Source organism: Aspergillus steynii (assembly GCF_002849105.1).
Source record: "Aspergillus steynii IBT 23096 chromosome Unknown P170scaffold_3, whole genome shotgun sequence".
NCBI classification, from domain to species: Eukaryota; Fungi; Ascomycota; class Eurotiomycetes; order Eurotiales; family Aspergillaceae; genus Aspergillus; species Aspergillus steynii.
Window position 1 is genome coordinate 3,078,258 of NW_020194400.1, and position 12,479 is coordinate 3,090,736.

At 49.3% G+C, this 12,479-nt stretch overlaps 6 protein-coding genes across 6 annotated transcripts; 3 read left to right on the top strand and 3 right to left on the bottom strand.

Moving 5' to 3' along the window:
• Nucleotides 1-1,041: 1,041 nt before the first annotated feature.
• On the bottom strand, nucleotides 1,042-1,862 carry P170DRAFT_474445 (uncharacterized protein; the record flags this gene model as incomplete). Its single annotated transcript, XM_024853141.1, has 2 exons — nucleotides 1,042-1,531; nucleotides 1,582-1,862. The coding sequence occupies 2 exons, from the start codon at nucleotides 1,860-1,862 to the stop codon at nucleotides 1,042-1,044; spliced, it is 771 nt and encodes a 256-aa protein (XP_024706198.1).
• Nucleotides 1,863-2,911: 1,049 nt separating this feature from the next.
• Nucleotides 2,912-5,285, top strand: P170DRAFT_446099 (Zn(II)2Cys6 transcription factor; the record flags this gene model as incomplete). The annotated part of the gene is made up of 4 exons (XM_024850766.1): nucleotides 2,912-3,619; nucleotides 3,672-3,815; nucleotides 3,868-4,652; nucleotides 5,237-5,285. 4 exons carry the CDS (start codon nucleotides 2,912-2,914, stop codon nucleotides 5,283-5,285), a joined length of 1,686 nt encoding a protein of 561 aa, XP_024706199.1.
• A 106-nt stretch (nucleotides 5,286-5,391) lies between these two features.
• On the bottom strand, nucleotides 5,392-6,802 carry P170DRAFT_474447 (uncharacterized protein; the record flags this gene model as incomplete). The annotated part of the gene is made up of 3 exons (XM_024853142.1): nucleotides 5,392-6,411; nucleotides 6,468-6,588; nucleotides 6,645-6,802. 3 exons carry the CDS (start codon nucleotides 6,800-6,802, stop codon nucleotides 5,392-5,394), a joined length of 1,299 nt encoding a protein of 432 aa, XP_024706200.1.
• Nucleotides 6,803-7,772: 970 nt separating this feature from the next.
• P170DRAFT_493056 (uncharacterized protein) lies at nucleotides 7,773-8,429 on the top strand (the record flags this gene model as incomplete). The annotated part of the gene is made up of 2 exons (XM_024854038.1): nucleotides 7,773-7,893; nucleotides 7,944-8,429. The coding sequence occupies exons 1-2, from the start codon at nucleotides 7,822-7,824 to the stop codon at nucleotides 8,427-8,429; spliced, it is 558 nt and encodes a 185-aa protein (XP_024706201.1). The 5' UTR covers nucleotides 7,773-7,821.
• A 938-nt stretch (nucleotides 8,430-9,367) lies between these two features.
• P170DRAFT_425197 (NAD(P)-binding protein) lies at nucleotides 9,368-9,784 on the top strand (the record flags this gene model as incomplete). The annotated part of the gene is made up of 1 exon (XM_024847611.1): nucleotides 9,368-9,784. One exon carries the CDS (start codon nucleotides 9,368-9,370, stop codon nucleotides 9,782-9,784), a length of 417 nt encoding a protein of 138 aa, XP_024706202.1.
• Nucleotides 9,785-10,669: 885 nt separating this feature from the next.
• Nucleotides 10,670-11,951, bottom strand: P170DRAFT_425198 (ankyrin repeat domain-containing protein; the record flags this gene model as incomplete). The annotated part of the gene is made up of 3 exons (XM_024847612.1): nucleotides 10,670-11,065; nucleotides 11,185-11,473; nucleotides 11,554-11,951. 3 exons carry the CDS (start codon nucleotides 11,949-11,951, stop codon nucleotides 10,670-10,672), a joined length of 1,083 nt encoding a protein of 360 aa, XP_024706203.1.
• Between the last annotated feature and the right edge of the window lie 528 nt (nucleotides 11,952-12,479).

Below are 12,479 nucleotides of genomic sequence, written 5' to 3' on the forward strand. Positions count from 1 at the left end.
ACATATTGGCCTTGCTGATCGCCAAGATCACGAGTATAGGCCGGATATGCCGGATATGTTGGATAGGCCGGATTGGCCGGATAGGCAGGATAAGAAGAATTGGATTGAGCCTCTTGTTTGGATCGCGTCAAACGCTAAACGACCACCTACCTTTACGAGTTTGATCACAATTCCCATATTTGCGGTGTTAAATTTGAGGTTCGAACGAAGTGTTCAGACTTCAGGGTCAGACGGAAACTGCCAGGTCTTTTATAGGATCTCTTCTAAAAATCAACGCCTCCTTCACGCAGTAATCCTGCAAAACAACCACCCCAGGATGGCCATGAAGCGCAGATCGGACAGCAGAGAGACGAATCGCAACTTTGGTTTGAATCGGGAATAGCGTCGACATGCTCAGCTCCATACCCACTTTTGCTTCCTTTGGCCGCCATCGCGAGATGAGCTTGGGGTTTGGGGGCCGTGTGGAATCGGTGGATATCGCTTGGAGGAGCCACAGATATTGCAATTTCGTTGAATGCCATCTATTGAAGAGTTTTCGCGCATGGGTTTCGGACATTATTTCAGATCTTTTGCTGGTATATTCTTTTTTTCTCCCCAAGAAACACACTTCCTTTTTGTTTGTCTCGTTTAGGATACTTATACGACGTTCATTCGTTTTTATTTTCCTATCTAGTAGCTATCCGTACAGGCGTTCCACCAGAACAGGAGGAGGAGAGGCTTTGCCCCAAGACAGGCGCCGCCACAGAGAGTCGAATCCACGTTCGCCGCTTCCCCCTTTTGGAATCGGGATAGCAGGGTATGCACTCCCTTGCTAGGGTATGTCAGGGGTGAATTTGGGATGTTTATATATAATTCACATACTAGCTTTCGTGTGTAGCTCAAACCAGTGACATTAAGATAAACGCTCATGAAGCTAAAGCCCAAATAAAATAACATGTTTTCGCTTCATAACAGGCTGAAAGTAGAAATGTGATCCAAACAGAGGAAAAGGCAAAAACAAAGAACAGGAATAAGACGCTACAGAATAAAGAGCGACGTCGACTATGCCATCTCCCTAACAGGAATAGACTTGAAGTCCTGGCTCGGTTTGCGAACCTTCAATGTAAACCCAATAACCAAGCAGACAACCACCACACCAATCTCCACCAACACAGACATAAACAGCTGAGCTGTGTTGTTGCCATTCAGCGCGTTAAACGTTGAGTTGGCAAGGAAGAAAACCAGCATGGCATAAATAATGCGCACAAGCAACAAAGGGGCCGAGATTGCCACAGCCAGCAGGGCACGTTTCTCGCCTTGTGCGAAGGAAGAGCGGCACACGAAAAGAACCCCCAGTATCGCGCATAGAGCAACCCAACTGACAACGTACAGGACCATGCCGACCTTGACCGTTGTGTTGGGATGTTCCATGCCCTCCACGGTCATGTGCCCCGTCAGACCGGAGATCGTCAGTGCCAACGCTACGATGGTGACGATTCGGAAAAGCGAGAAGGCGAGCCTAGAAATGGGTGCGGGGAGCATGGATAGATTTCTGTTTCGTGTGAGAAAAGGCTTCCATGCATGTATGGAGGGTTAACTTACGCTCTTGATAGCAGACCCGAGCATGTCATCAGGAGTGGGGACAGTCCGATGGAGCTGCAAATGGCGGCAGCGGTATAGAGACCGGTAGAGGGGTTTTTGATAGTGGCCAATTCGCAGCATGCGCCGACAATGCGGGCAATTGAGAAGATAACGAGGAAGATAAAGCCACCACTGGTGCGTATACCATGGCGGAAGACTAAGAAAGCTGCCACAAAAAAAGAGGGCAGGAAAGCAATCAATTGAAGGATGGAGATGGCATCGCGGTATGAAAGGGAACCCATGATGAACGATGCGTTTAAGTGTTGTTTGTTGATTTGTGTCTCCGCTGCTTCTATGGGCATTTAGGCATCATTATATGCTGTTACGATGAGTTGATAGAGCTCGAGCAAACCGTGTAGCGACTCAGTATAAATCGACAAACAAAGGCTCTGATTGGCCCTCGCAATCTCGACCGAATCGGGTTTAGCGCGGTGTCTGAGCTGCGGATTTTTTATCTTTTATTTTTGTTTATTTGTGAAGGCTTGTATAGTCTCGTCTCTACAGATCGGCAACCTTTGGGGCCATGCTCAATCTCCGGGGCCACTTGCCACTCCGTTCTGGCCCATCCTAGGTCCCCTACAAACCAGTCCTACTCCGTACTCCCGTGTCCGTTGTCTCGACCTTCGTGCTTTGTGGCACTCTTCGGGCCACCAGCCCACAGGATCTCGGACACCAATGACACACTAATAATCCCCCCAGCTCGCCACGATGTTAATCTAACTGCACATGGCAAGAGTCTCAAGAGCCTACCACGCCAAAGAGTTTCGTGGGTCGCGCCAAGTGCTGGGGACAGCCTTGTGAGAGCCGGGTTGCCTCATGATGATTGGAGTGCTATCCTTTATTTCGATCACTGTGGCTTGCAAACCGCCCTATAACATGAGTTGAGAGAGACAGATACTCCCACCAACAGAGTCGACAAAAGCCATGATGAAAAGGTGCATGAGTTTTGGCCCTCATGACGTACCGCTGGGCGTCCTGCTGCATCCAGCCCCGAATATACACGTGTTTGTGTGAACCATCACACCGGGTTTTAGAGGCTTAGAGCCGAGTCAAGCCTTGCCATGGAAGAGGGAGAACGGCCCAAGACCATCGACAGGAGCTTAAAAGGGCTTGGCGCATCTTTCATTAGTCCGATGTTCCACAAAGTCGTACGGAGTGAGGATTTCTCCCGCTAGTCTCTGCCGCGTGTTGTGGGGGCCAAACAGAACAGCCCCCTCAGCACCAGGAACTCTGACTCCGGTCCTGGATATTAACACCACTCCACAATCTTCAGCATCAGCATTACTCAACAATGGTATACGATGGTAGACCCAGCAAAGGTTGCGGAAATTGCCGCGCGCGCAAAGTCCGGTGCGACCAGACCCGGCCGGCTTGTCGGGAATGCATTCGACTCAACCGAGAATGTCCCGGCTACCGCGACGAGTTAACGGTGATGTTCCGCGACGAGAGCGAGTCTGTCAAGCGGAAGGCGCGTTCTTCTAAGTCTTCGTCGACTTCTGCCTCGAGTGCCTCGAAACGGCAGACCCGACCGGGTCGCGCCGCGTTCCAGATAATGGCATCATCCTCCACCGGGGGATCCTCTATCTCGTTCGAAGACGCAGTATTCGACTCTGGTTCAGATTCTGGACCCCGGTTTCTGACCAGTCAGCTCAGACAAAGCCCACTTGGCACACGTCCTAGCTCGGGACTGTCGAAGGAGGAGGCCATCTGCTTTTTTCTGAAGTCGCATACTTTCCCTGGTACCTCGCTTATGACGGACGCTCTGACCAAATTCCTTATGCATTCTGGAGGATCATTGAGCCAGCGGGCCATACACGCCAGTATTTTGGCTGTTGCTACTGCCATGATCTCTCGTGTTCACAATGTTAGGTCCCTGAGGCAGTCAGCGCGTCACGAGTATGGAACTGCGATTCTGCGTGTCAACGAAGCACTCGCCGATGCTGACGAGGCCAAGACAAACCAAACGCTTGGCGCAGTAATCTTCCTCTCTTTATATGAAGTAAGCATTTCCCCTGGAACTCTAACACGAAGGATGACGCCAACGTCGATAGCTCGTTGTATCCAGAGCCCCGCAGTGCACAGAGCGCTGGACAAACCATATCTCCGGGGCTGCAGCTCTACTGGAGTACCGGGGTTTTGGACAATTACGAAATGAAGCAGGCGTTCGGCTATTTTTGCATTTGAGATATCAGATTGTGCGTATAAGTCTGCCCTCCAAATCGTTAGTGTGAAACTAACTCACGATAGATCATGAGTTGCCTGCAACGTGACGTCCGCGTCCCTGGCACGTTGCTAGAAACCACAAAACTTGATCTGTTTCCCCAAGCTCAGGAGGCGCTCGGTAATAAATTGATTTTGATCATCGGCAGGCTGTCGAACCTGCGGGCAGATATACTCGCAAAAGCGATCGACAACTCCGAGGAGATTCTCAGAGAAGCCTGTTCCATCGAAGCAGATCTTGTCGCCTGGCTGGTCGCTCTACCACCGGAGTTCACATACAGCAGCCATACCTTGATGCCAATGGACCGTGTCTTCGAGCGTCGCTGCCGCGGAGTCCGACCCCTAAACAATGAATACCACCTCTACCCAGACATCTGGGCGCCCAGCTGCTGGAACCACTACCGCTGCGCACGCATCTTAGCCAGCGAGCTCATTCTCTCCCACGCCCACAAGCTATCCAACAGCTCCTCAGACCTCTTGTCCGAAGACTTCCGCATTCACTGCAAGTCTCTGCGCTCCACCATCCGCCGTCTAGGCGTCGATATCTGCCGCAGTGTCCCATTCCACCTAGGTGTTTTTAGCTCCGACGCTGTACCCGACGCGCCTATGCTTCCTCCCGAGAGCTATCTGGGTGGCCTGATGCTGCTCTGGCCCTTGTTTGTTGCCGGTATGGTTGAGGGCCCGACGCATCCGCAGCGTCGATGGGTCATACAGTGTCTTCAGACAATAGGCCACTCGTGCGGACTGGACCAGGCGCTGGCCGTTATGGACCTTCTCCGAGTGGACCCGGGAATTTTTTGTTCGGTTGAAATGTATGGTGAGGCGGCTGATCCGCCGACTGGCGTGTCGGGTTTGCTGCCTTTTTCTATCTTTCATGTGCCATATTATAATCTCTCTTCCTTAAAGGCGTATCAAGACCTTCGTGCATCTACAGGGTAGGAGCTAGTGCCTTCCGATAATCCGTCGAAGTTGCTATGTTCGGGTAGATCTGCTCCAAAGCCGAGCGACTATCGCCAACACGAATGACTACAATTTTTACTTCCTGTTGATACTACTATTATTGAATCAGTAGTTTGCATTCCTCCAGTGAAACTGTGCTGCCTACTTGCGGTTGGAAATCCGTTAATGTTGTATGCTTCAGGTCATATCAAATGCGCGCTCTTATCTCCTACCTACATAAATGACCTGGTCAGGAATAGTCTAACACGCGCTTATCGGTGTCCACTTCTACAACTCTATCAAACCACAGACACTCGATTCAACCAATTAACACCGCTGATTGTATGCGACCGGTGGGTTGGGGTGCCACACATGTGCTCACTTTACCTGTATTCCAGATAGTCCCCCCACATCGGATTCAATTTACCAGCAATCTCAATAATACTGTGCTTTATAGAACCTTGGGTTGCTCAGTATCAAATCCGAAAATTACTCTTTCCATTTAAGATCACAAAGCTGCCTAGTCTGTTCCCAGAAACAAAGGTACAACACATTCTTCTTCCTTCTTTCCATTCCTTGTCTTCTCCTTCATTTGGTCCCCTTCTCTCGGGATTATTTCCTTGTCGGCACCCCGGGAGCTATTTCTTCAGAAGAGTTTGATGTTTGAGATGCCTGCCACTTGTTATTCGCCGCAGCAATAAACTCGTTCCGCTTTTCCTTTGCCCATTGGCGAGCATTCCGATAAGCAATCACACCCTCTTCGAAGGTTTGAAAACTACCGTTCATCGCCCAGGCCCCTAGGTCTGTCATAAAGTATTCAGGACGGTCGCCGGGACTTTTGGGCTCGACAGGATGATGCGCATAAAGCGTGAGCGTTCCGCCACCAAAGGTTGCTGTAATTGTGTAGGCGTTCCCGTCGTACACTGGATTACCTTGGAAGGATTGCAAAGCCTGCATGGCTCTAGCTCCTAGCGCACCATCGTAGCACGCTTGCCGAAGACACACTGCCATAGATCCATCCAGACCTTTAACTTCGAAGAAGAAATTGGGTATTGCTGGCAGGCTGTTTTCCGTAGATGGTATTATCTTATCTTCAAGTTCATTGCGGACATGGGGATTCAGCTGCTGCGGATAAGCACCGTAGAAAATATCGGGCTTGGCTGGAGCCAGTGTGCCGTCCGTCAAGGGAGCGAGATTTTTAAACGGGTATCTTCCACTGGAATGGTGCTTGTCACTAGCCTTGCCCTCGATTATAGGGACCACGTCCTTGAGAACTTGGTGTTCTTTCTTTGCGCGTTGAGAGGCCCGCCTAAACTCCAGGAAATCCTTTCGAGTGAGGTTTAGTGGCAAATGGGGACGTTGAGATAGCGGTTGACTGATATCATCTAGATTGGCTGGTTCTGGAGGCTCCGCTGGCTCCCCTAGACCGGTTGACTCTTCTACCCCTGTTGATTCAGTGTCATCATGATAACCGTATCCGTACCCAACTAGATAGATTCCGTGATCGATGATATGTTGCTCAAAGTTGCGGCTGTAGGCTGTTATATCTCTCATGGTTTCTCGCGGGCTGCTGGCTTTTGTGTGCGATCTATTCGGAATAAATGTGTATGCCGGACCGCTAGGTGGGGGATACTTGAAGACGACGAATGGTTAACATTGAAGGACAAATAGGCGAATGGATAACATACATCGCGCAGATCAGTGGTATGAGGACCCCCGTGTCGCGATAGGCGTTTGATCTTCTCCAGACCGCTTGGTGTACGAGTGCTAAGGAAATCAGGGGCAAAAATGACGTCGGACCTAGAGGTTCTGTGATATTTGACGTTAGCCTATAATCATAGTATTAGAAATAGAAGTTACTGGACCTTGTTCGGCTGGTCAGTAGGCTGTCGTTACGTCGGTCTAATTCTTGCAGCGCGCTTTTTGTCAAGTAGATCTTCAAGAGGCTATCCCAGAATGCTGGCGCTCGTTGCGACGGCTTGTATTTTCTCAGCGCACCGTGATCGCTCTTCCGAGACGGCATATAGCCCTGAAAGCCCTTGAAACTTCAGCTAATCTGACTATTTGCGGAGTGGATTTATGGGGTAGAAAGGGTCAGAAGTAAATTCACATTATTAGCCTCCTCTAGAGGGAAACATGTCCCTATTTATGTACGGGACCAAGAAAGACAGACAAAGAAATCGTGGCTTTTTTGGTGGGAATTACTCCCTTCATGTAGAACAAAGATTGAAAGTTGAGAATTGAATTGATTCTTTGTTAAATGTGATATTCACCTACAAAACATTTGGATTTTATTTCCCAGAGTGGTGCTATTAGTAAACGGGATTGCAGCTGTATATCTTGAAAGGATTTCATTCTCTACGCGATGTTTGATCCTTGCCCAACCCCTTTCTAACCTCCATAATGCAGCATATCTTATGACCAATCCCATACGGGATAGGTACATCCAGATTATAAGATATTATGCGATCCATTGCTGCATCGAAGTATACCAGCTGGCACCTATCATGGCCATAACACCACAACTTTCAAGCTCTACACAGAGGGACAAAGTAAGAGGAAAGCGGTATTTTAATTTATAGAATGTTTCATTACATTTGACAAAGCACCGTCCTTAGCCATAGCAAACAGTATCATTCCGTTTTGCGTGCCATGGGTCCACCTTGAATGTCTAAGTCCATAAGTGGTTTTAGGTGGAGAAATGTAAGGAGCGTGAAGCGCTTGCGGAACATGTAGTGCTTCGGGGCTCCTGGGTCGGGGTGGATGATCGTTTCCTTTTCGGGTATTGATTTCATGCACAAGGATCGCGGAATAGAAAACTTCCTTAAGGCACGGCGCAAGGGATAGACACTATTTAATCGCCAAGGGAGATAGATCTAGTGATGTGATTCCACGTCTGTGAGGCTGAGATGCCGATCATTATATGAACATGTATAAAGGGGCTGCTCAACCCATCTGCACCTGCGCCGGAGTTCCTAGTAAAGGTCAGTAACTGAGGATCAGATTTATGATACATCGCCAAGGTCGTATCAAGACATCATTATGAAACTCTCATTTATCTCGCTTGTTTCGAGTCTCACTGCCGTATTGGCAGTTAAGGACTACACAACAAATGTTAGACCCCCCAGCTCAAATCGAACAGGTTCTCCCTAACCCTTTCGCAGTTCGATTACCTCGACCTCGGCCCCCTCAAGCAGAACCCTCTCCGGGACCTGGAATACGGCGATGAATTCCAAGTCGGTGCCTACAGTGTGCAAGCCTCGAATGCGAAAACCAACGGCAAGAGACTCTTATTCTCCGGACCAACCCCAGTATATAAACCATTTGGGTCTATGAAAGTTGCTGTCGATGATGTCTTTACTGTGAAGACCATCAAGCTCGGATGCAGTGGTCCCAAACAAAATGGAAAGAAGGAAACAATTCCCTGTGATGTGGAAGTGACTGGCATGAGGCCTTCGTTAAACGAAGTCTACAAGAAAGTCAGCTATACCAAGACTGGGGAATTGACGGAGGTGGATTTAGAAGACGACTTTTGGGACCTGAGGAGTCTGTCGTTTCGAGTCATTGCTGCTGGTCAGAATGGGGATGTGAAGGACGACGTGACACTCCTTTTGGATAACTTCAACTATTTCGTTGGCAAGGAAGAATGATTTTCTTATTTAGCCATGTTGTCGAAGAAGTTCTCCAGAAAAGCAGTGTTATAACCGTGAAGTCATTGAGAGGCTGCTGGGATGGTTACCAAATGAGAATCTAGCCCGATTCAACAAACATACACACGACCATATGGTATTCGCTGAGCCTTACACTGTGTGGAAGAGTTGTGTCTCAAGAGTGTGGTTGAAAATGGAGCAAGTCTTATAAAATATTTTGATAGAATTTGCCCGGTAGAAACGAAGGCTTGCATGTCCATACATCTCAGAATAGGCTGTGCATCCCCAAACCGAGGTGACTCTTCCATGTCATCCCCCCTTTTCTAAATCGAAGTAGACCTTTCTTTTAAAACTAAACATCATTTTCCATGGCATACGAGCACAAGGTACGGAAAATAGGGCTTCTCACTCGCTCAGGCATAAACAGGACTCATAGCTTGCACAATGATTTCTCGAGGGGCCCTCAATCCAAGTATTCTTTCGAAAGAGTACCTCATTGGGACTTCAGGCATTCGCTTCGTTGCTTGTTTCGGCTGCGTGGTTTGATTTAGTGGTGAACAACTACAGTTGGGCGCTAGAATTTACCTAGATATGGTGGATCATTGCGGTTCGTGATGGCTCCAAGCGCTGGCACGCCAGCGGGGGTACATGTTGTCTCATCAGCTGCCATGCTGGCAAGTGTGGCCATCCCAGCGCTTGCAGAAATTCTTAGCCTTCTATGAACAATCAACGAGTCTTTTCGTGTTCGAGTTCTGTTCTCTAGGCCCGACCGCCAATCATCGCACCGATCTGGACTGGGCGTCATATGTTTACACATGTTGTAATCATACAAACAAAGAATTTTGTCTGTCATTTATCTAACCCCCCTTCTCAATTCCTAGCATTATTTCTCCATCCTCAAGTCATCTCAAGTCATATCGATCGACTGAGAACCCGAAATGGCGTCTAAAAAGACGGTGCTCATCGCGGGCTGCAGCGACGACGATATCGGCTCTGGCCTAGCCCTGACCTTCCGGCAGCGAGATTATCATGTCTTTGCAACCGCTCGAAATTCGCAGAAAATGGCCAAGCTTCGCGATCTTCCGAATATTACCTGGCTTACTCTGGATGTCTGCATTAAGAACCATATCACTGAAGCAGTTGAGACTGTCAGAGAGCATACCGGCGGCAAGCTCGACTATCTTGTCAACAACGCGGCCCGTAACCATTTCATGCCAGCCTTTGATGAAGACCTGGAGACCAGAAAGAAGCTATACGACACCAATGTCTGGGGCCCCATTGCCGTGGTTCAGGCTTTTGCTCCGTTACTCATCCGGGCTCGAGGCACTATCGCCTTCATCACGTCGATAGCGTGACACCTCAATGTTCCATACATGGGTATGTCACCTACTCCTGTTCCCGCAAATGGATGAGATGATACCGTCTGACTTTGCTCTGTTGCCTGGAGATAAGTGCCGAACGTATTTCAAGCGCCATGCTAACTATGAACCTTATAGAGCATCAGTGATAATCCCTAAATGTTAGCATTTATTCCACTACTAAATTACAATAAGTACATACGACCACAGGGTGAGGAGAACAGGGCTTCCCGTCCGCTCAGCCGTACTTAAGCCTCACGCCGGCCGGTTAGTAGTTGGGTGGGTGACCACCAGCGAATCCCGGCTGTTGTATGTTTTTACTTTTGATTTTTTGCCATTGTTTTTGGTCTAGGTCGATTTGATCGCACAGGTAGAAAATTTTCTACTTACCCCATGGTTTGTGTCTGGCCCGTGACGCACCGTGGAGTCCGTCGATAGCGGCGGTTCCTCGATCCTTCTATCCATACGCATTATTAGAGTCATGCCATTTATTCTGCCATCACTTTTCGAAAGCCGAGAAGCACGAGATAGTCTCGAACTGCAATATATGCCATATGGATGGCTTTTACAGCCCGAGCCACCGAGCTAGGAATCCGGAGCTAACAACGGGGGCGACTGGCCGACAAGGTATATACATACAGAACGAGGAGCTTATGTTGAAATAAGACATAAATACATTGGCTAACGACGAGATAAAGTCGACCGATTAAGTTTAAAGCGTTAACTATACACATGAAGATCTTATCCTCGGGTATTATAAAAACTGATATAGTACAAACAGCAACCGCTTAAACACCCATAACCCACATACAGTCATGCATCTAGCCATGCAAAGGATTTGGCCTCAACGTACATTTGTATCAAAACACGGCATGAAATCATTTATCTTGACTTCCCACTAGGGTTACGCCGCCAGAACTCAGCCCTTAGCATAGCATCGATGGCCTGCCATGTCACTTCGTTGCCTTGATTTCTCTCAATGGCCATTAGAACGCATCGGGAATTCCTCCCCTGGGGCCTCTTGGCCTTTTTGCACCGCGAACAGTGCTTACCGGGGATCCGGAGGGCTGGATTTGCGCCCTTGGTTATCATCACTTTCACCAGCCCGCGACGTAGCTGCTGGACGGCAAGGTATAGAGGCGGCAGTCCCGTCTTGGGATGCGGCGTGTCCATGTCCGCCTGCGCCTCAATCAAGATCCGCGCCATATCCGCGTGGCCTTCCTCGATCGTCCAGTACAAGGGTGTGGAGCCGTCGCTGGTGCGGATGTCCACATCTGTCTGGCGGGACGAACATAGCAATTTCACAAGCTCAGTGTCCCCCATCCGGATCGCCTCGTTATCTTCGGGGTATCCTGGCCCGGTCGACTCGCCGCTCGGTTGCGGGCTTGTGCTGTTACCATTTCATTCTCTCTGTCCACGCGATGAGAGAAAACCTGGGAGAAGGCTGCCAATGGATGAGGAGTTGGAGATCTGTCCGGCGCCTCGCCCCCATTGACGCTCTGAGGCGGGGTCACATATGTCGAGGGTGCTTGGCTGTGGCTGCATACTGTAGGACTCGGTGCCCGCTGGTATGGATCGTGCAGCTGGAAGGCCTGGAAGTGGGACTGCCGTTCCAAGTGGTACAGCACCAAGCTCTTCAGGCTCTCGAGGGCTGCTGCCGCAGGAGTTGTGCCGAGGGAATCCGCACTGGAGGTTCGCAGAAAGATTAGTGTCAATAAAATTGCGGGTTACGTTCGTCATAAGTGGAGAAAAGCCCTTGGACGTACTCTTCCGACCCCATGCAATGAATGCACTGTTCCAGGATGAGTTTATAATGTTGCAGGGCCTCTACGGGCTCCATCCATGCTGCATTGACAAATTCCTTACCACCGCAGGTGTACTGGTAGAGATGCAGTTGGTTGTGCACGAGTTGTACTGCGTCCCTGCAGCCCTCAAGCACGGACGGGATACATTCGGGAGCAGGTCGAGTCTGCGATCGCGAAATAGCTTGTTGACGCAACTGTCCAAGCACTCCTTGGAGTTCCTCAAGGACCTTTTGAGTGGCATTCTGCAAGGGGTTGAAGTCCTCGCTGAAGGAAACGAGCGATGAGAAACTGGTGGCACCGTCGACTTGGCAGGATAAATGGTGAATGAAGCTAACAAGGCTTTGTTGCGTGAGAACCATCTTTTAAGCCACCGTAAAAGAAGAATATGAGCACCAAAAACAGGTGTTTAGTAGCGAAAGAGGTGAGTCCGAATCTCTGAGCTGACTCCCATGGCTCTGGTTTCCAAGAATCTCGCTCCATCGCTGGTCGGGGGCTTTTATCATTTATTGCCGCTGAACCTGCTGTTATGACACCTTTCAGTCCTCCCTTTTTGCCTAACCATGACTCCTTCTTAGGCGGAGTGGTAAGTGCTGGCCGTGAGCTTTCAACCCAACTCCCTCCCCGCCTATGGACACTTGAGAACCAATATCAAAAGAAGTGGTGGACTCACCGCTAATTCGCGTTTCAAATTGTCTATTAGGCGGATAAACGCCTTACACACCATGATGCACGACACTAGCCAATAGCCCCTCCTATTCCGCCCAATACAGTATTGTGGCCCATCAATGCGAATCACGCTTCTCGGTTTTAGTCAACAGCCTTACATTTTGGCATCTTGAAACCGTAGCACCATGCCATTCTGTCAGATTTCGGCCCAAATCTGATTT